This window comes from Heptranchias perlo, chromosome 4 (genome assembly GCF_035084215.1).
Source record: "Heptranchias perlo isolate sHepPer1 chromosome 4, sHepPer1.hap1, whole genome shotgun sequence".
Taxonomy (NCBI): Eukaryota; Metazoa; Chordata; class Chondrichthyes; order Hexanchiformes; family Hexanchidae; genus Heptranchias; species Heptranchias perlo.
The window spans coordinates 118,393,412-118,416,494 of NC_090328.1; the positions used below are offsets into that span (position 1 = coordinate 118,393,412).

The window sequence follows — 23,083 nt, forward strand, 5'->3', positions numbered from 1 at the left end:
TAATGAGGTCTGGAGCCGAGTGGTCCTGGCGGAACCCAAACTGAGCATCGGTGAGCAGGTTATTGGTGAGTAAGTGCCGCTTGATAGCACTGTCGACGACACCTTCCATCACTTTGCTGATGATTGAGAGTAGACTGATGGGGCGGTAATTGGCCGGATTGGATTTGTCCTGCTTTTTGTGGACAGGACATACCTGGGCAATTTTCCACATTGTTGGGTGGATGCCAGTGTTGTAGCTGTACTGGAACAGCTTGGCTAGAGTCTAGCTCGTTCTGGAGCACAAGTCTTCAGCACTACAGCTGGGATGTTGTCAGGGCCCATAGCCTTTGCTGTATCCAGTGCACTCAGCCGTTTCTTGATATCACGTGGAGTGAATCGAATTGGCTGAAGACTGGCTTCCGTGATGGTGGGGATATCGGGAGGAGGCTGAGATGGATTATCCACTCGGCACTTCTGGCTGAAGATGGTTGCAAACGCTTCAGCCTTGTCTTTTGCACTCACGTGCTGGACTCCGCCATCATTGAGAATGGGGATGTTTGCAGAGCCTCCTCCTCCCGTTAGTTGTTTAATTGTCCACCACCATTCACGACTGGATGTGGCAGGACTGCAGAGCTTTGATCTGATCCGTTGGTTGTGGAATCGCTTAGCTCTGTCTATAGCATGTTGCTTCCGCTGTTTAGCATGCATGTAGTCCTGAGTTGTAGCTTCACCAGGTTGGCACCTCATTTTTAGGTACGCCTGGTGCTGCTCCTGGCATGCTCTTCTACACTCCTCATTGAACCAGGGTTGATCCCCTGGCTTGTTGGTAATGGTAGAGTGAGGAATATGCCGGGCCATGAGGTTACAGATTGTGCTGGAATACAATTCTGCTGCTGCTGATGGCCCACAGCGCCTCATGGATGCCCAGTTTTGAGCTGCTAGATCTGTTCTGAATCTATCCCATTTAGCACGGTGGTAGTGCCACACAACACGTTGGATGGTGTCCTCAGTGCGAAGACGGGATTTCATCTCCACGAGGACTGTGCGGTGGTCACTCCTACCAATACTGTCATGGACAGATGCATTTGCGACAGGTAGATTGGTGAGGACGAGGTCAAGTAAGTTTTTCCCTCGTGTTGGTTCGCTCACCACCTGCCGCAGGCCCAGTCTAGCAGCTATGTCCTTCAGGACTCGGCCAGCTCAGTCAGTAGTGGTGCTACCGAGCCACTCTTGGTGATGGACATTGAAGTCCCCCACCCAGAGTACATTCTGTGCCCTTGCTACCCTCAGTGCTTCCTCCAAGTGGTGTTCAACATGGAGGAGGACTGATTCATCAGCTGAGGGAGGGTGGTAGGTGGTAATCAGCAGGAGGTTTCCTTGCCCATGTTTGACCTGATGCCATGAGATTTCATGGGGTCCAGAGTCAATGTTGAGGACTCCCAGGGCCACTCCCTCCTGACTATATCACTGTACCGCCACCTCTGGTGGGTCTGTCCTGCCGGTGGGACAGGATATACCCAGGGATGGTGATGGAAGAGTCTGGGACGTTGGCTGAAAGGTATGATTCTGAGAGTATGGCTATGTCAGGCTGTTGCTTGACTAGTCTGTGGGACAGCTCTCCCAATTTTGGCACAAGTCCCCAGATGTTAGTAAGGAGGACCTTGCAGGGTCGACTGGGCTTGGTGTTTTGCCGTTGTCGTGTCCGGTGCCTAGTGGTCCGATGCCGGGTGGTCCGTCCGGTTTTATTCTTATTATGACTTTTCGTAGCGAGATTTTACAACTGAGTGGCTTGCTAGGCCATTTCAGAGGGCAATTAAGAATCAACCACATTGCTGTGGGTCTGGAGTCACATATAGGCCAGACCGGGTAAGGGCGGCAGGCTTCCTTCCCTGAAGGACATTAGTGAACCAGATGGGTTTTTACGACAATCCGGTAGTTTCATGGCCATCATTACTGATACTAGTATTTTAATTCCAGATTTTATTTTAATTAATTGAATTAATTAATTGAATTTAAATTCGCCAGCTGCCGTGGCGGGATTTGAACTCATGACTCTGGATTTTAGTCCAGGCCTCTGGATTACTAGCCCAGTAACATAACCACTATGCTACCGTACAATGCCTCCCACAGTTGAACAGCCTGCCAAGACTGGCGTCACTGACTTACGTATTGAGAATAATCACAAGGATTAGGTACTAAAGGGATGCTGGGGCCAAGGAGTCATACTCTTACACAAGGAGTGGGGTGGGGCGGGGGGTGGGGGGGAAGAGAGGAGAGGATAGGATATCATTAAGGTAAGTTTTAATTGGATGCTTTTTAAAAAATAAAGTAATGGGAGATGCAGCCTGATTGAATGAAGCAATAGATAATACCCTTTAACTAGCAATAATGTTTTAACACACTTAAATGCTTTGCAATTAAAAATACTGGCATAAGCTGTGTGAAATAGTGATTATAGAGTGAGCTACAGTGAAACCTGTATAAACAGACACTCCCAAAAAAACCGGACACCTGCAAAAAACAGACACTTTTTGAGAGACCCAAATAGCTTACATGATAAAATATACAAGAGGCACTCTGAAAACACAGACACTCGCAAATTGCGAACTACGGACAGCCTTCGATGCACCAAGCCCCTTTACAGCTTAAAACACGGGCCACAGTCTGTTGCAAAGCTGCTGTAGCTGGAACTGTCACTGTGTCGGGATCACTGCTTCCCTATGCAGCTTGCTTCCTTTCTGCCCCCCGAATTCTTGAGGTCAGTGTATGCCGGTCAGCGCCAGGCAGCAGCGGGTTTTGTGAAAGAAATGGCATTTGTGGAATGGGGAGCTGTTTACCCAGCATGCACATCGGCAGAGAAACCTCTCCACCTCTGGGATTAAATGCACGGCTCGATCCCAGGGATAGAGTGGTTTCTCTGCTGCTATGGATGCTGGGTAAAGAACTCCTCATTCTACTGAAATTTTTTGAAGTATTTTTACAATGACCATTTTGAAAATAAGGACACCTGCAAAAAAAAAGGGACAGCGGATGCCAGTCCCTAAGGTGTCCGTAATTTACAGGTTTTGTTAATTGTATGATTTAGCTCCAGAACTAGCCGCGCCTCTAGCCAAACTGTTCCAGTACTGCTACAACACTGGCATCTACCCGACAATGTGGAAAATTGCCCAGGTATGTCCTGTCCACAAAAAGCAGGACAAATCCAATCCGGCCAATTACGGCCCATCAGTCTACTCTCAATCATCAGCAAAGTGATGGAAGGTGTCATCGACAGTGCTATCAAGTGGCATTTACTCACCAATAACCTGCTCACCGATGCTCAGTTTGGGTTTCGCCAGGACCACTCGGCTCCAGACCTCATTACAGCCTTGGTCAAATATGAACAAAAGAGCTGAATTCCAGAGGTGAGGTGAGAGTGACTGCCCTTGACATCAAAGCAGCATTTGACCGAGTGTGACACCAAGGAGCCTTAGTAAAATTGAAGTCAATGGGAATCAGGGGGAAAACTCTCCAGTGGCTGGAGTCATACCTAGCACAAAGGAAGATGGTAGTGGTTGTTGGAGGCCAATCATCTCAGCCCCAGGACATTGCTGCAGGAGTTCCTCAGGGCAGCGTCCTAGGCCCAACCATCTTCAGCTGCTCCATCAGTGACCTTCCCTCCATCATAAGGTCAGAAATGGGGATGTTCACTGATGATTGCACAGTGTTCAGTTCCATTCACAACCCCTCAGATAATGAAGCAGTGTATGCCCGAATGCAGCAAAACCTGGACAATATCCAGGCTTGGGCTAATAAGTGGCAAGTAACATTCGCGCCAGACAAGTGCCAGGCAATGACCATCTCCAACAAGAGAGAGTCTAACCACCTCCCCTTGACATTCAACGGCATTACCATCGCCGAATCCCCCACCATCAACATCCTGGGGGTCACCATTGACCAGAAACTTAACTGGACCAGCCATATAAATACTGTGGCTACGAGAGCAGGTCAGAGGCTGGGTATTCTGCGGCGAGTGACTCACCTCCTGACTCCCCAAAGCCTTTCCACCATCTACAAGGCACAAGTTAGGAGTGTGTTGGAATACTCTCCACTTGCCTGGATGAGTGCAGCTACAACAACACTCAAGAAGCTCGACACCATCCAGGACAAAGCAGCCCGCTTGATTGGCACCCCATCCACCACCCTAAACATTCACTCCCTTCACCACCGGCACCCAGTGGCTGCAGTGTGTACCATCCACAGGATGCACTGCTGCAACTTGCCAAGGCTTCTTCGACAGCACCTCCCAAACCTGCGACCTCTACCACCTAGAAGGACAAGATGAAATCCTCGAAATGAAATCGCATTTATAATTCACAGAACAATGATTGGTGAGTACAGACAGTTTTTTCAACTGCCCGTTGCCAAGGCAATCAGTGTGCAGACAGAGAGGTGTTACCTGCAAGCTCTCAGAATATACAAATCACCAAAAAAAAACAAAAAAAACAGAGGTAGAAACATAGAAAAGACAGCAACTGACCCGTTATATTAAAAACAGATAACATTTGTTCGCTGGTGGGGTAACGTGTAGCGTGACATGAACCCAAGATCCCGGTTGAGGCCGTCCTCATGGGTGCGGAACTTGGCTATCAATTTCTGCTCGGCGATTTTGCGTTGTCGTGTGTCTCGAAGGCCGCGTTGGAGTACGCTTACCCGAAGGTCGGTGGATGAATGTCCATGACTGCTGAAGTGTTCCCCGACTGGGAGGGAACCCTCCTGTTTGGCGATTGTTGCGCGGTGTCCGTTCATCCGTTGTCGCAGCGTCTGCATGGTCTCGCCAATGTACCATGCTCTGGGGCATCCTTTCCTGCAACGTATGAGGTAGACAACGTTGGCCGAGTCACAGGAGTATGAACCATGCACCTGGTGGGTGGTGTCCTCTCGTGTGATGGTGGTATCTGTGTCGATGATCTGGCATGTCTTGCAGAGGTTACCGTGGCAGGGTTGTGTGGTGTCGTGGACGCTGTTCTCTTGAAAGCTAGGTAATTTGCTGCGAACGATGGTCTGTTTGAGGTTGGGTGGCTGTTTAAAGGCGAGTAGTGGAGGTGTGGGGATGGCCATAGCGAGGTGTTCGTCGTCATTGATGACATATTGAAGGCTGCGGAGAACATGGCGTAGTTTCTCCGCTCCGGGGAAGTACTGGACGACAAAGGGTACTCTGTTGGTTGCGTCCCGTGTTAGTCTCCTGAGGAGGTCTATGCGACTTTCAGCGTCTTTCAGCGTCTTTCACCTACAGACGCTGAAAGACGCCCTCGTAAGAACGGGATATGACGCTCGACTCATCGATCGACAGTTCCGACGGGCCACAGCAAAAAATCGCATAGACCTCCTCAGGAGACTAACACGGGACGCAACCAACAGAGTACCCTTTGTCGTCCAGTACTTCCCCGGAGCGGAGAAACTACGCCATGTTCTCCGCAGCCTTCAACATGTCATCAATGACGACGAACGCCTCGCTATGGCCATCCCCACACCTCCACTACTCGCCTTTAAACAGCCACCCAACCTCAAACAGACCATCGTTCGCAGCAAATTACCTAGCTTTCAAGAGAACAGCGTCCACGACACCACACAACCCTGCCACGGTAACCTCTGCAAGACATGCCAGATCATCGACACAGATACCACCATCACAGGAGAGGACACCACCCACCAGGTGCATGGTTCATACTCCTGTGACTCGGCCAACGTTGTCTACCTCATACGTTGCAGGAAAGGATGCCCCAGAGCATGGTACATTGGCGAGACCATGCAGACGCTGCGACAACGGGCACCGCGCAACAATCGCCAAACAGGAGGGTTCCCTCCCAGTCGGGGAACACTTCAGCAGTCATGGACATTCATCCACCGACCTTCGGGTAAGCGTACTCCAAGGCGGCCTTCGAGACACACAACAACGCAAAATCGCCGAGCAGAAATTGATAGCCAAGTTCCGCACCCATGAGGACGGCCTCAACCGGGATCTTGGGTTCATGTCACGCTACACGTTACCCCACCAGCGAACAAATGTTATCTGTTTTTAATATAACGGGTCAGTTGCTGTCTTTTCTATGTTTCTACCTCTCTATCTCTTTTTTTTTTGTTTTTTTTTTGGTGATTTGTATATTCTGAGAGCTTGCAGGTAACACCTGTCTGTCTGCACACTGATTGCCTTGGCAACGGGCAGTTGAAAAAACTGTCTGTACTCACCAAGCATTGTTCTGTGAATTATAAATGCGATTTCATTTCGAGGATTTCATTTCGTTCACCTGAGGAAGGAGGAAGCCTCCGAAAGCTTGTGAATTTAAAATAAAATTGCTGGACTATAACTTGGTGTTGTAAAATTGTTTACAATTGTCAACCCCAGTCCATCACCGGCATCTCCACAGCATAGAAGGACAAGGGCAGCAGGCACATGGGAACAACACCACCTGCACGTTCCCCTCCAAGTCACACACCATCCCGACATGGAAATATATCGCTGTTCCTTCATCGTCACTGGGTCAAAATCCTGGAACTCCCTACCTAACAGCACTGTGGGAGAACCTTCACCACATGGACTGCAGCGGTTTAAAAAGTCGGCTCACCACCACCTTCTCAAGGGCAATTAGGGATGGGCATTAAATGCTGGTCTTGCCGGCGACGCCCACATCCCATGAACGAATAATAAAAGAAATCAATTAGTGTTAATTGTGTTCAGGTGGAGGGTATCGATTGGGGACTCTCTTGTATCCTTTTATAGGAGAGCTTAGCTTGGGTGTGATGTCTGTGAATAAAGGCTTGGAAGCAACTAAAGACCAGGTTCTAGTATTCTATTCTTTACCACATGGCTATCCAGCTTTAACAGGTTTCACTGTAGTTTCATTACTTTCACTCCAGCTTGGCCCCAGCTGGAGTATTGTGTTCAATTCTGGGCACAACACTTTAGGAAGGATGTCATGGCCTTAGAGAGGGAGCAGAGGAGATTTACTAGAATGGTACCAGGGATGAGGGACTTCAGTTATGTGAAGAGACTGGAGAAGCTGGATTATTCTCCTTAGAGCAGAGAACATGAAGAGGAGATTTAATGGAGGTGTTCAAAATCATGAAGGGCTTTGATAGAGTAAATAAGGAGAAACTGTTTCCAGTGGCAGAAGTGTCAGTAACCAGAAGGCACAGATTTAAGGTAATTGGCAAAAGACCCAGAGGCGACGTGAGGGAAAAACAATTTACGCAGCGAGTTGTTATGATCTGGAATATAGGAACAGGAGTAGGCCATTCAGCCCCTCGTGCCTGCACCGCCATTTGATAAGATCATGGCTGATCTGTGATCTAACTCCATATACCCGCCTTTAGCCTATATCCCTTAATACCTTTGGTTGCCAAAAAGCTATCTATCTCACATTTAAATTTAGCAATCGAGCTAGTATCAATTGCCGTTTGCGGAAGAGAGTTCCAAACTTCTACAACCCTTTGTGTGTAGAAATGTTTTCTAATCTCACTCCTGAAAGGTCTGGCTCTAATTTTTAGACTGTGCCCCCTACTCCTAAAATCCCCAACCAGCGGAAATAGTTTCTCTCTAACCACCCTATCCGTTCCCCTTAATATCTTATAAACCTCGATCAGATCACCCCTTAACCTTCGAAACTCCAGAGAATACAACCCCAATTTGTGTAATCTCTCTTCTTAACTTAACCCTCAAAGTCTGGGTATCATTCTAGTAAACCTACACTGCACTCCCTCCAAGGCCAATATGTCCTTCCGAAGGTGTGGTTCCCAGAACTGCTCACAGTACTCCAGGTGCGGTCTAACCAGGGTTTTGTATAGCTGCAGCATAACTTCTGCCCCCTTGTACTCCAGTCCTCTAGATATAAAGGCCAGCATTCCATTAGCTTTATTGATTATTTTCTGCACCTGTTCATGACACTTCAATGATCTATGTACCTGAACCCCTAAGTCCCTTTGGACATCCACTGTTTTTAACTTTTGACCATTTAGAAAGTACCATGTTCTATCCTTTTTTGATCCAAAGTGGATGACCTCACATTTGTCTACATTGAATTCCATTTGCCACAGTTTTGCCCATTCACCGAATCTATCAATATCGCTTTGTAATTTTATGTTTTCATCTACACTGCTTACAATTCCACCAATCTTTGTGTCATCGGCAAACTTAGATATGAAACTTTCTACGCCTTCATCTAAGTCGTTAATAAATATTGTGAATATTTGAGGCCCCAAGACAGATCCCTGCTGAACTCCACTAGTCACATCCTGTCAATGTGAGTACCTACCTATTATCCCTACTCTCTGTCGTCTTTCGCTCAGCCAACTTCCTAACCAAGTCCGTACTTTTCCCTCGATTCCATGGGCTTCTATCTTAGCTAACAGTCTCTTATGTGGGACCTTATCAAATGCCTTCTGGAAGTCCATAAATACTAGAAGGGGGAAAATTTGCAGGGCTATGGGGAAAGAGCAGGCGGGAGTGGGACTAATTGGATAGCTCTTTCAAAGAGCTGGCAGAGGCATGATGGGCCGATTGGCCGCCTCCTGTGCTGTGTCATTCTATGATTCAGTCGTAGCAAAACATTAGGCAGCTTTTTCAAATCTATCTCCGTCGGTTCTGTAGAAACTATAACAGTCTTCAGAAGGCGCCATTGTGTTTGTATATTTCTGCTACAAAGCAACATGTGAAGTCAGATCATTGCTTTTACTGTGCACCATCTTTTTTTGGCAAAAGACCTTATGCAATGGGTTAAATTTATTATTTTGTAGGACAGGAGACCATCATAATGATGACCAAAGACTTTGATCCAGTCATTGAAGTCGGAATCCATCAGGACGACTTTGGTGAAGGTGAGTGCACTGTCTTGTTTAATAAGACCTGCAATTTTTCTGTAAACTCTACCATAGGCTGCCAGCCATTTGTAAGTACTCCTGCTAAGATTTAGTGAACAATTCAAGAATCATGAACACATTTCTGTCAGAATAATACAGAACTACTCTTGAACTGTGTTGTTAGAAGAAGGTTTGCACCAACTTGGTCAGAATGTATTCTGTATCCTGTCAAAAGTTTATGAAATAATATTCCTACACCACTGTTTTGCAGTTAAATGTGTAGGCAATAGTGGTTTGTTGTGCCATAATTCTCTGCATAGTGAGCTCCCAATCTCATTATGTTATGTACTCAGGATGAGAAAAGGCCATCAGGCCAATATGTGTTTGCTCCACTTCTTACTGAACTCATCCCCATGTCCCCGCCCTTCTATTCCTCCTCCCACACCTTCTGGGAGAGGCAAAAAAAGAGACCCGTAGCCAATTCAGGAAACATCAGTCAACAAATCTTCTCTGATCCCTTAACGGCCATCAGACAAGGCCCACAAGGTCCCAAACCATTGGTTGTTACCCAGAATCTTAGCTTCCTTCTGTTGTGATTTCATAGCTTTCTATAAATGTGTTTAACCCCTTCTTGAAGAGTTTGCAAGGAGTCAGCCCTCGCTACCACCTCTGGACTGCTCTTCCACAGAATGATCAGAGAAAAATAAAACATCTGCACATTCAACCTCACTCCCTGCTTTCTCGATTTTAAATGGATGGCCCCTAGTTCTACCTGGCCCTATTACCTAAAAACAATCTATCCATTTGTATGCTGTCGCTGTCCTTAATAATTTTAAAGATCTGAATCAGATCCCCTATAAGTCTATGCGGCTCCAGCAAACCAAACCTAAGACACAATGTGCATCTCCGTAGTTCAGTGCACTCGCACTGAGAATCATCCTCGTTGCCCTTCTTTGAATCTTCTCTACAGCCAAAAGCCAGAAGGGGGAGTCATCCCAGATTACTATGCTGCACTTCCATGTGGCTGTTAGTGATATTAGCGGAGGCTCGACAGCATACTTTGTGCCTTCTCTTCTGAAAAAACATGGCAGCTGGCATAAGCATGCCAAAAGAAAGTAACAGAAGGAAAAGATAAAAATCTTAATTAAAATAAAAACTTTACAGAAAGTTTTTTTAAAAATAATGTGACTTATTTGCAACAAGCAGTTTTAAATATTATATACCTGTAAATTGATGTCTTCCTTTAGGAAAATTCATCACTGTTGGTTGGGGTAAGAAGGAGACCCAGTTTCATGGAACAGAGGGTAAAGAAGCAGCTCATCGTAAGCCAGTGGTGGGTATTGTGCTGAACTCTTGACATCAAAGATCTAGTTTTTTATCCCTCCTATGATTCTTGTTTAATGAAGTTGATTGTTAGGAACTATTTCTTTTATGTAGCCAGTGGCTAAAGGAGTATTACTGACTGAGGACAAACCATCTCCTTACAAAATGTAACTTCACAGCTAAGAGAAACAACTGTCAGGACTGGGTGGTGCAGTGGATTAGCACAGAATCTTTCCACTTCTAAGACCTGGGTTTGAATCCAGCGAAGCTTAAAAGTCTTCTCTTTGTGTCAGATGTAAAGTCCCACGTGAAATGAGTTAGCGATGTTCTTACTTTGACCTGTAGCTTGACACCATATTGACACAATTGCTCAAGGAGCAACAAGGCCTGTGGGAGGAAATGCGATTGAATATTATCAAGTGGATTCTGTTGGTAATGTAGTGGAGTAATGAGACTAGCCAGGCAATTGACCCAACCTGCAGTCTCGTTTTCCATTTTTACCTGCTACAACAGACTCCTGTGGGACATTGATGTCCACTTCCAACCACACTGAAACAACGTCCTTAACTCCTGCTCTCGATTTTAACCAGTTTTAAATCCAGTTTACTACACTTACCCAAATTCCTTCGATCAGCAGTCAACATGTAAAGCTGTTCTATAACTAATATGCAGCATGACATTGGTGCTCAGCAAGGAAGGGAGGGAGGAGAAAAGAAATAACAATCTCATTTTGATTATACCTTGGTGTACCCCATCTTCCTGGCTGGAAGAAGATGAGTGTTGGGGAAGAAAATTTTATAATTTAAAGAAAAGATGGGTCTAGTTTACTTTCTTCCCTTAGTTACCTACCAATATTTTCCTCTCCCCTCCACTCCTGAAGGTGTTGAATCCTTGCTGGCATATGGCTCCACGGTTGCTCTCCAGTATTTTACCCAACTGGCCATTACTCATATGAGTCTAGAAGGTAATTGTTGGCGGACCACTGGACTGCAGATGTTTCACAGCTGGGTTTGATCTTGTTCTCACCTGTGGTCCACACCTGCCGTTCCAATGTTCTGAAGTAGGAATTTGCCTGTTTTGTTTTTCCGTTTCTTATTCCTCCTTATCCAAGAGGAACTGAGGTGTCTCCGAGCTCAACTCAGCACAGACCAGGAATGAAGCCTGGGACCTTTACTGCTCTATATGACTCAGCTACTCGCTGCCTTGAACAACTGAGCCATTTGGGGTAAAAGCAGAAAATGCTGGCAACACTTAGCAGGTCAGGCAGCACCTGTGGAGAGGGAAACAGAATTAGCGTTTCAGGTCGATGACCTTTCGTCAGAACTGGAAGAAGTAAAGATTTAACAGTTTTTAAGCAAGTACAAAGCCAGGGAAAGGGAGGGGGAGAAGGGGAGAAGAGGAAAGAACAAAAGGGAAGGTCTGTGACAGGGTAGAGGGCAGGAGTGATTAAATGACAAAAGGGATGATGGTGCAAGGCAAAGGGGGTGGTAATGGGACAAGTTAAGAAACAAAAGATAGGTCTGGGGGAGCTGTAAATGGCAACAGCAAAATTCTGGTAATGCAATTTCTTCTTCCGTTTGATAGGAAATTGAGCCAGTATTTCCTTGGGATGATCAGAAGCCACGAGTGACCTGGCGAGGGGATGGGCAATTGTTTGCAATTAGTGCCGTATGTCCAGTGACAGGTATGTATCTGACTTCAACTTTAACATTTAAACATTCTCTTAATGGGGAGGTGTATCACTTGTATTCTTAGGAACTACCCAGCAATTCTATATGTATTACTAAGCTGTTTGCCTGTGCACTTACTGGTTTCTCCCAGTTACTTGTTTTGTGCAATGGATGGGCTTCTCCCAGCCCATTTGTGAGATTCATAACCAAGCTGTGCGATGGGTTTGTGGCAAGAAGAGGAAGATGGTTGCAGATAGGATGGGCTCTGATCTGCACTAACCTATCAGAGTATCCTCTAGGATGAGTCCCCATATAGTGAATGTGTCTCTCCCAAAATCCCTCGGTAGAGGTAATGGATTAATCAATTGGTGATGAGTAAGCCTGGTACATGGCACTGGATTTGGATGTCCAGAGCATCAAAATGGCTGGCACAACGCAAGCTGCCCATGTAGGCCTATCGACCACGCATCCTATGGCTGATGATAAAACTCTGAAGATCGGGATGACAGCTGCGGGATAGTGTTACATGAAGTTCAGGCATGGGAAGGTGGCCTTATACATCCAGGGATTGGTGCCTACCATGATTGTAGAGGGGCACACGCTGCTGCTGCTCCACATCTCTGACTTGTGGAGCCATCATTCAGTGGGATATGATGTGTGTTCATGCTGTGGTCAGGGCATTGGTGACAATGTACTCACACATTTTGCAATAACTTGTATAGAACCTTGGGTAGACCACACTTAAACTGTGAACAGTTCTGGTCTCCATATTATGAAAAATATATGGAGGCACTGGAGAAAGTGCAAAAAAAGATTTACTAGGATGATACCAGAACTAAGAGGTTATACCTATCTGGAAAGATTGAGCAGGCTGGGGCTCTTTCCTCTAGAAAAGAGACTGAGGGATGACCTGATAGAGGTCTTTAAGATTATGAAAGGGTTTGATAGGATAGACGTGGAGAAGATGTTTCCACGTGCAGAGGAGACCAGAACTAGGGGCCATAAATATCAGATAGTCACTAATAAATCCAATAGGGAATTCAGGTGAAACTTCTTTACCTAGAGAGTGGTGAGAATGTGGAATTCGCTACCACAAGGAGTGGTTGAGGCGAATAGCATAGATGCATTTAAGGGGAAGCTAGATAAACACATGAGGAAGAAAGGAATAGAAGACTATGCTGATAGGGTGAGATGAAGTACGGTGGGAGGAGGCTCGAGTGGAGCATAAACACTGGCATGGAGCAGTTGGGCCGAATGGCCTGTTTCTATGCTGTACGTTCTATGTAGTAACTGTGTCACATATGAGGAACTTCTAATATCTGCTATTCACCTAATGAGGGTTCAAACCCATATCGGTTGAAGACCAACTAGTGACTAAACTACTTGGGTGTGGGTGGGAGTAGGTAGGGTCTTTGGGTTGTGTTGGATCCAAGATTACACACCCGGTGATGAAAATTCAGACTTGTCCAAGGTTTTACGGCACTGCACTTCAATCATTAGAAGCCAATGTAACTGTCTTTGAAATGGGTTTTTATGTATCTACTCTTCTGGATACTGATAACTAAACTCTGTTTTGTCTGATTTTTTTTTAACCTCCTACTCACATATAAAAATTAAATTCTGGAGAAGTCTTGTCAAAGGCCCTTTCACGATTATACAGACCTGAGTTCAGCTCACATTCAATTTCTTCACATAGGAGCCAGAAAGCTGAGAATATGGAATAGAGAATGTGTGCTTCAGTCAACCAGCGAGTCTGTTAGTGGACTTGAACAAGCCTTGTGCTGGAAGTGAGTAACTGAAATCAAATTGCACCCTGATGTCCCTCTGGAAGTTTATATGTATTGATTTGTGTGGATATACATGCTATCACTTGACTAACACATTGGCCCCATATTTACGGCGAGGTTTCTTTTCAGAAATCAACACTTGCTTTTTACGTTGCTTTCTTGGCATTTAATGTAAAGCAATTCTTAAGTGCCTGAAACTCTTTTGCACACGTGTCCTTTCTGAGGTCCTGGCTTCCTTGGTAGCCACACATCTCCCGTATGCTGATGCTTCCTCAGCACATGCTACCATGAACTGCAAGAAACTCCTGAGTCTTTTCCTGGTGCGGATCCACACTCCTTCCCAGGCATTGCTCAGTGGTGGTGGTGGGTGGTGGTGGTGGTTGGTGGTGGGGGTGGGGGTGGGGGTGGGTGGTGGTGGTGGTGGGGTGGGTGGGTGGGTGGTGGTGGTGGTGGGGTGGGTGGTGGGGTGGGTGGTGGTGGTGGGTGGTGGTGGTGGGTGGGGGTGGGTGGTGGTGGTGGGTGGGGGTGGGTGGTGGTGGTGGGTGGGGGTGGGTGGTGGTGGTGGGTGGGGGTGGGTGGTGGTGGTGGGTGGGGGTGGGTGGTGGTGGTGGGTGGGGGTGGGTGGTGGTGGTGGGTGGGGGTGGGTGGTGGTGGTGGGTGGGGGTGGGTGGTGGTGGTGGGTGGGGGTGGGTGGTGGGGGTGGGTGGTGGTGGTGGGGGTGGGTGGGGGTGGTGGGGGTGGTGGTGGTGGGTGGGGGTGGTGGTGGTGGGGTGGGTGGGGGTGGTGGTGGTGGGGTGGGTGGTGGTGGTGGGGTGGGTGGTGGTGGTGGGGTGGGTGGTGGTGGTGGGGTGGGTGGTGGTGGTGGTGGGGTGGGTGGTGGTGGTGGTGGGGTGGGTGGTGGTGGTGGTGGGTGGGGGAGTCCCAGGATCGCGGAGGTCCTGCTGAATTTAACAGCAGGACCTTGTTATCATTTTTTTACTCCGTTTCCTGCTGAATGACAGACTGGCCGACTGCCGGGCGGGAAAGCCAGCGGGAGAAGGCTGCAGCCGGGGACCGTCCAAAGATCAGGGGTTGGTGCTAGGTGGGGACAGACTGGCAAACAGGAGGGAGGGGGAAACCTGGAGAGATCATGGGGCAGAAGTGGGGATTGGCCGACCGTGGTAGAAGATTTGCTTGAGGGGGCAGGGGGGGGCACTTCTGCTCCTGGCTCTTGAGCAGTGCTATAAAAAGCACATACCTGCTGGATCTAGCAGCTCCCGTCTCCCAATTTGCTGCCGGGTTTCCCGAGCCCTAGGAAACCCGACCTGCAGTCATTAAATTTAAATCATGCTCCCAGCTGCACTGTGGGAGCCTCATTTAAATAATATAATTATGTTAGAATTTAATTAGTGGGTTAATCGGGCACCCTGATACCTGCCGCAGTTAAAACGGAAACAGGCGGCAGGTTGGGGTCAGGTTTTGCGAATTTGACGATTTAACCCCCCCCCCCCAAAAAAGTGATTTTGGGGGGATACTCCTCTTCTGAAGAGTTCCTCCATAGATCCATGGCTGCTCATGTTTTGCTGAAGGGGATGCACTTAGGAAATTCACACAGATGTGTCCATTATCTGAGTCAGAAGGTTGTGGGTTCAAGTCTCAAATACCGGTACAGTATTTGACTGGCACTGGTAGGACCCTGAGAGCAATCTTATTCGTACTTGGTGAACAGTGACCTCCACGTTCTGGACCTTAAATAAGTCTGACATGACTAGTATTAATTGACCAGGGAACCATAGAACAATCAGCATCTATTCTTTACAGACATCCAGCAGAGTCACATCAATTCTATTGTCCGAGCTGCCCACTGCTGCCATACTGTGGTTAGATTGAAAGGGTGCTTTGTTTGGTGTGTGTGTATATATACTGCTTTTGATGGAAATAAAAATGAAGTCATTTGTCCAAGAGCAGTAGCCTAAATTTTCCAGATTGGTCACGATATTAAGTCTTCAATAGTAATGCGGAATGTGTGAGAATCCATTGTAATGCGCATTTGTTTTTTGCCACAATATTCCTTTTCTAGACCCTCTGGGAGCCTGATTGCATCCACACAGCGGAAGCTTAACAAGCACAATGTGGTGTTCTTCGAACAGAATGGTTTGCTACATGGAGAGTTTTCACTTCCTTTTGACAAAGACCAAGTTAAGGCAAGTACTGACTTTTTTCCACCTCAACTTTCTCCCCTTTCCATAGGTACTTCGCCCAGAAGGCCATTCTTCAGATTTGACCATCGGCATCACAATCAAGGCTGATCCTGCCTCATCCGAACCTCCCCGCCCCCAGCACTGTGAGGGTGACCCAACTACCTATCAGAGTAGGGAACTTTAGTCAATTTTTCCTTCCCTAGCCCAGAGACACTAAGACCTATTATATTGCCCTCAGCACCCTGCTGAGTTTGGCTAACTGAGCACAGAGTGTCTGTTGACGCGCTGGAGGCGGGGTGGGACTTATGGCAGGACTCGCAGCAAACAATCTATTGCAGCGAACAGAGTCTATTTATTCAGCAAACAGTCTGTTTAAACAGTCTACAGAGTCTATTTAAAAAGAGTCTTTACGAACTATAGCAAACAGAACTCGTGACTGAAACTGCAGCAACGTCACCCGATAAAAGCAGGATTATTTCTCCAGCAAAATGCAGTGAGTGGAGGATAGTTACACGATACAAATTATGTGGGTAAAATCAATCCCAGTCACTTATACCAGGCGTGATTGACAGGGGAATTACCCCATCGTCTCCATTCTGAACTGGAATAGTGGTGTCGCTGTATGCAGCCAACCGAGCACTGACATAGGATTGAACATGTCTCAATAGTGCACCATGTAGTGGAATAGTCCACTGAGCCATGTCTGTGTTCAGAATGTTTTTAATAAATGGCATTTCAATTGCTCTAAGATATTGTGTTATTAGATTTGTAACATACAGATATCCGAAACACAACGTCCTTGGTGTTAATTTGTGTGTGCCAAAATGTGCTGAATAGACTTTGAATTGTGGATTCGTCTGATTTGTGATTTGAAGAATTTTTTCTTGAAATCAGCTTCTTACAAATGAAAATACACATTTGCCCTGCTTTGGCATTAAATTAGGAACATTTTCTAATGCTCTTCTTCACTTAAGAAATTACAGTTGGGTTGTTAAAAATATGTTTACGTTAACATAGGATTTGATGTTGACTATCTGTTTAGAGTAGTTCACTATGTATTTCTTTTGTTTGTGAAATTCTTCAGATGTTAACTTGGTTTTAATGCTAAATAGGTAAAGGAGCTCCTCTGGAACAGTGACTCCACTGTACTGGCAATTTGGCTGGAGGATTTGCGATCAGCTGATGAAGGGGCCAAGGATGTCCAACTAAATACATATGGTAATAAGTTTTCTTCCAGACCATCTGGATTTTTTTTTTGCCCCTTATCTAACATCCTGCATCCAAACAGAAGATTCAACTTGATTTTTAACACCTACTCTTGCTCTTTGTGCTTTGTAAAATGTCTAAAAATTGGCTGCCTGAAAATTATTTAGACTGCCAAGCTGGTCCAAAGTTCTGATGATAAAATAAATGGAGTATGTGGCTTCGAGTCATACAGCACAGAAGGAGGTCATTCGGCCCATCATGCCTGTGCCGGCTCTTTGAAAGAGCTATCCAGTTAATCCCATTCCCTTGCTCTTTCCCCATAGCTCTGCAGATTTTTCCTCTTCGAGTAATTGTCCAGTTCCCTTTTGGAAGTTATTATTGAATCTGCTTCCACCGCCCTTTCAGGCAGTGCATTGCAGATCATTACAACTCGCTGCGTAAAAAAAAATTCTCCTCATCTCTCCTCTGGTTCTTTTGCCAATTACCTTAAATCTGTATCCTCTTATTACTGACCCTCCTGCCAGTGAAAACAGTTTCTCCCTACCTACTCTATCAAAACCCTTCATGATTTTGAACGCCTCAAAATGATGCCAGCCTGTGGATCATCTCTGGAGGGAGGGATGGTGGATTTTCATCAGACAAAAAAAGTAAAAGTTTTGGATCCGTTGGTGTGATCCCATTTGCGGTGTTGACTCCTCTGAGAATTATTGTTCATGTTGTGGGGGGGGGAAACCACGTTTTGCTCTAGCAAATCTGTAATCTAGTCAGCCCTGTCTCCTAAATCAGGTGGAGTGATAGATGCGATAGTGAACCTGTTTTATGCTTTGCCTTATATTGTCATCGCGCTCTTCAGCTGCCCGAAAACTTGTGGGGTAGGAAGCAACCACATGAAACAAATATAATTCTTTAAGAAAAGAAATGTTACACTTTTAATTGGAGTATTGCAATTGCATTATTGATCACAAGCAATTAAGGAATACTGCTGTTTTTTTTTGTCTTGCAGTTCAGTTGTGGACAGTGGGAAACTACCATTGGTACCTGAAGCAGAGTCTACATTTTGGTTGTGATCCGGAGAGACAGATTGTATCCCTGATGTGGGATCCTGAGAGCCCATATCGACTGCATGTTGTCTGCTGTGGGTGGCATTACCTGTCCTATAACTGGCACTGGACTACTGATCGAAGTACAGGGGAAGACAGCAATGACTTTGCTAATGTAGCTGTGATTGATGGAGGTAAAAATTCTGTTTGACCCTGAAACTTCTTGCTATGACCTAGAACAATGTTACTCTGTAGCTTTGATCTTGTCCTTAGTTTTGAGCACAGCTTAAGCCATTGCCAGCTCCTTGCCTGTGACATATGCCATTTCAGGCTGACCCAATGCTCAAGCAGCCTTTACCTGGGTCTTTGCCACTGCCACTGTATAACTGGCTGCTAGGAAGTGTATGGGAGGTTGACAGTTGCTCAGATTGTTCCCTTCCTTCCTGTGATATCTGCTTTGTGCCTTGCTATGACAACATGGGTGAGATTAGAAATGCACTTGGTGGAAAATTGCAGGAGCAATCCCACAATTTTCCATTTCATGGAACAACATACTGGAATTCCATCTACTGTGAAACTTGACTATCAATTTGGAATTCCTCTTTTTAACCTCCGACCTTTTGTGAGGCTTAGTTTGAAGTGAACAACCATTTGATGGGGATTCTACTGGGCAGAGAGAGTTTAAAAATAACGTGAAGAGGGTTTAATTTGATTCAAAGTGAGTAACTATTATCATGACCTGTGAATGTTAGCATTGAAGTTTTTTTAAAGTCTGTTCTAACTCTACAGTTTTAAGTTTTAGAGCCTTTTGCACTGAAAACATCTATTTCCACCCCCCCCCCCACACACACTGTCACAATACAGTCTATTCCACTTAATTGTAAACAATTTTACAACACCAAGTTATAGTCCAGCAATTTTATTTTAAATTCACAAGCTTTCGGAGGCTTCCTCCTTCGTCAGGTGAACGATGTGAAAATGCCTGACGAAGGAGGAAGCCTCCGAAAGCTTGTGAATTTAAAATAAAATTGCTGGACTATAACTTGGTGTTGTAAAATTGTTTACAATTGTCAACCCCAGTCCATCACCGGCATCTCCACATCATGACTATTCCACTTAAGAGCAATACTGCAAGTTTGTCCCCCATTGATTCAAATAGGAATGAATCAAGCTATTCTCTTCAAAACAATTTTTTTTTGTTTTGAAGTAAGGAATGAAAGGCCACCAGCAGCTTAGTACTAAGCCAAACAGATCATAGAATCATACAGCACAGAAGGAGGCCATTCGGCCTATTGTGACTGTGCCGGCTCTTTGAAAGAGCTATCCAATTAGTCCTACTCCCTGCTCTTTCCCTATAGCCCTGCAAATTTTTCCCTTTTAAGTATTTATCCAATTCCCTTTTGAAAGTTACTATTGAATCTGCTTCTACCACCGTTTCAGGCAGTGCATTCCAGATCATAACAGCTTGCATAAAATAATTTCTCCTCTTCTCCCCTTTGGTTCTTTTGCCTGAATGATTCTTTTAATCAGAATGTTCCAGGTTCACTCCATAAATTAGCTGAATTAATGCTGATCTTTGTTAAGGCAGCAGTTGCCTCAGCACTCCTGGACAAAGGAAGGATAAAATCTCAGCCTGTTTTCTGCTTCTGATTACTAACCAGTGATCCTGTGCTGGAAGATGATTGTGTGCAGACATAAGGCGACAACAAAATCAAATTTGACTGTGATGCCCTCCACAGCCAAATACCCTATTGATGATCACTGTTTATGCTCACACATGAGGAATGGTCATTTGGGAAAGGTCTCACGCGGATACTAAGGCCTGCGGAACCACGCCCACATGAATCAGCATCTTCAGGAAAGGAGGGGAGAAAACTGGATTGAGGAATTTTGAAGAGTAGGGAATCCATGATCATCTGCTGAGATGCCATCTGCTGTCTACTTATCTCATTTACCTCATTGCTGTTTGTGGGAGCTTGCTGTGTGCAAATTGGCTGCCGCGTTTTCCTACATTACAACAGTACTTCTTTGGCTGTAAAGTGCTTTGGGACATCCTGAGGTCATGAAAGGCGCTATATAAAGCAAGTCTTTTTTTTAAACTTGGCTTTGCTTGTAGTGTTTCGAAAGGTACTTGCAGTGATTTATAGGGTTTTCCAGTTAAAAGGAAATGTTTTAGAAACCATTTATGCCTGTGGATTAGTTCTGGGATCAGCTAGTAACAGGAGACCTGATGAAGCAAGAAATATTTATTTACTCTTGACAAATTGAGCTTCTCTTGGCAGGATTCAGATTAAGACAGAAAGTACTTGCACTTGCATATTGCCTAATTACGTGCCAAAACCAATGGATTACTCAAAGTGTAGTAACTATTATTAGCAAGCAAGCATATCTGTTTTGCTTATTTCAACTAAAGAATATTTACAGATTTCTGTTTTCTGGTACAACTTCAACTGAGAATCCTTAGAATTAATTTTCTTGTTCAAAACATGCAAAATATCAGGACTAGCCAATGTTAATGACATAAAACTTAGGAATGCACAACTTTTTGCACTTTTTTTGATTGAAGTAGTATTTGGTTTCTTTTTCTTGATACTGACAGATAAAGTACTAGTGACACCTTTTCGCCAAACAGTGGTGCCTCCTCCAATGTGCGCTTATCAGTTGCAGCTGCCCTGTGCTGTGAATCAGATTATGTTCTCCTCAGATCCACAAAGGAGCAATGATTTTGCAGTCCTGACAACAGATAACCGGATTTCAGTTTACCAGGCTGGTGAGTGTGCATGGTTAGTGATCAATTGCTGAAAACTGGTTTATTACAAGAATTTTTAAACGAGCGAAAAGAATGTCACGATTTTGTGGTAATAAGTAAACTGACAATGCATGGAATGAGTAAAGGCCATTCATCCCATCAAACCCATTGCTTCCACAGATTAAGTGCAATTCACTCCATCAGGAACCATACGCAAATTATTTAATCGCCAAGATTTTGTCCTGCACCCTCTCCTCAACCAAATTGAACAAAACTTCAGAATATTACATAGAAGTTACAGCACAGAAACAGGCCATTCAGTGTTTATGCTCTACACGAGCTTCCTCCCACTCTACTTAATTCATCTCACCCTATCAGCATATCCTTCTATTCCTTTCTCCCTCATGTGTTTATCTAGCTTCCCCTTAAATGCATCTATGCTATTCGCCTCAACTACTCCATGCGGTAGCGAGTTCCACATTCTTATCACTCTCTGGGTAAAGAAGTTTCTCCTGAATTCCTTATTGGATTTATTAGTGACTGTCTTATATTTATGGCCCCTAATTTTGGACTCCCCCACAAGTGGAAACATCTTCTCTACATCTACCCTATCAAACCCCTTCATAATATTAATCTATCAGGTCACCTGTCAGTCTTCTCTTTCCTAGAGCAAAGAGCCCCAGTCTGTTCAGTCTTTCCTGAGTTCTCAGTTCTGGTATCATCCTTGTAAATGTTTTTTGCACTTTCTCCAGTGCTTCTATATCTGTCGATCCTTATATTCTATATTACCTATGGTTCACTGATTTCCTTTCATTAGCTGCAGTGGCTTATTAACCAACAAGCTCCACGGAACATTCAATTATCTCTATCCATAATTTAACCAAAAATGACCATAGTTGATATGTGTTAGCTGTGGCTCAGTGGGTAGCACGCTCACCTTTTGAGGCAAAAGCTTCTGAGTTCAAATCCCATTCCAGAATCCTGAGCACACAATCTAGCCAACATTCAGTGCCGTACTGAGGGAGTGCTGCACTGTTGGGGGTGCCGTCTTTTGGATGAGATGTTAAGCCAAATCTACCCTCTCAGGTGAACGTAAAAGATCCCGTGGCATTATTCAAAGAAGAGCAGGGGAGTTTTCCTGGTGTCCCGGCCAACATTTATCCCTCAACCAACATCATGAAATCAGATTATCTGGTCATTATCACATTGCTGTTTGTGGGACCTTGATATGTGCATATTGGTTATTGTAAACAATTTTACAACACCAAGTTATAGTCCAGCAATTTTATTTTAAATTCACAAGCTTTCGGAGGCTTCCTCCTTCGTCAGGTGAACGATGTGAAAATGAAATCCTCGAAATGAAATGCGATTTCATTTCGAGGATTTCATTTTCACATCGTTCACCTGACGAAGGAGGAAGCCTCCGAAAGCTTGTGAATTTAAAATAAAATTGCTGGACTATAACTTGGTGTTGTAAAATTGTTTACAATTGTCAACCCCAGTCCATCACCGGCATCTCCACATATTGGTTATGGCATTTCCTTACATTACAACAGTGACTACAATTCCTCATTGGCTGTGAAGTAATTTGGGACGACCTGAAGTTATGGAAGATACTTCATAATTATACATTCCTCTTAATTAACAGAAAACAAAACTTTTTTTGAATTATCAAAAGAAATTTCAATTAACTTTGTATTTTCACTTTTCTTGAGCAGGTGATGGTGTGAATCAAGACTCCACAGTTAAAATTGATGCTGTTGGTGTAAGTGGATCGAAGATGCGCATTGCAACTCCCAAGTTGGTAAAAACTTATAGGTTGGTTTATTTTGTGGTATTTTTCTTGCCTGCTCTTTCATAAACTCCTCATGCCATGCACAATTCATGGCCAATTGGGCAGGTGACTTGCTCCCAGACTTCACGAATGCTGTTGTGAAAATGAGCACTAACAGGTGTGGGAGAAAAGCTCTGAGGTAGCTGTCCTGTACTGCAGGATAATCTGGATGTGGATAATCTGGCCTGTGTTCCCCTAGTTTTTTAGATGTCCAATGATAATGCGCATCCCCAATTTTAATTACTCCACCATTGGCGTCCGTGCCTTCAGCTGCCTAGGCCCTAAGCTCTAGAATTCTCTCCCTAAACCTCTCCGCCTCTCTACCTCTCTCTCCTCCTTTAAGACGCTCGTTAACACCTACCTCTTTGACCAAGCTTTAAGCCACCTGTCTTAATATCTCCTTATGTGGCTTGGTGTCAAATTTTGTTTGATAACGCTCCCGTGAAGCGCCTTGGGACATTTTACTACATTAAAGCTGCT

The 23,083-nt window shown here is 45.1% G+C and overlaps 1 protein-coding gene across 1 annotated transcript in view; it reads left to right on the forward strand.

Annotated features, from left to right (window-relative positions):
- Positions 1 to 23,083, forward strand: part of elp1 (elongator acetyltransferase complex subunit 1) — a 68,623-nt gene that overhangs the window by 11,113 nt on the left and 34,427 nt on the right. The window contains exons 5-13 of the mRNA XM_067983549.1: positions 8,752 to 8,832; positions 10,062 to 10,147; positions 11,722 to 11,821; positions 13,504 to 13,594; positions 15,654 to 15,777; positions 16,887 to 16,992; positions 17,984 to 18,214; positions 20,620 to 20,790; positions 22,488 to 22,587. Of these exons, the coding sequence (XP_067839650.1) occupies positions 8,752 to 8,832; positions 10,062 to 10,147; positions 11,722 to 11,821; positions 13,504 to 13,594; positions 15,654 to 15,777; positions 16,887 to 16,992; positions 17,984 to 18,214; positions 20,620 to 20,790; positions 22,488 to 22,587 (1,090 nt within the window). The remainder of the gene's footprint in view (positions 1 to 8,751; positions 8,833 to 10,061; positions 10,148 to 11,721; positions 11,822 to 13,503; positions 13,595 to 15,653; positions 15,778 to 16,886; positions 16,993 to 17,983; positions 18,215 to 20,619; positions 20,791 to 22,487; positions 22,588 to 23,083) is intronic.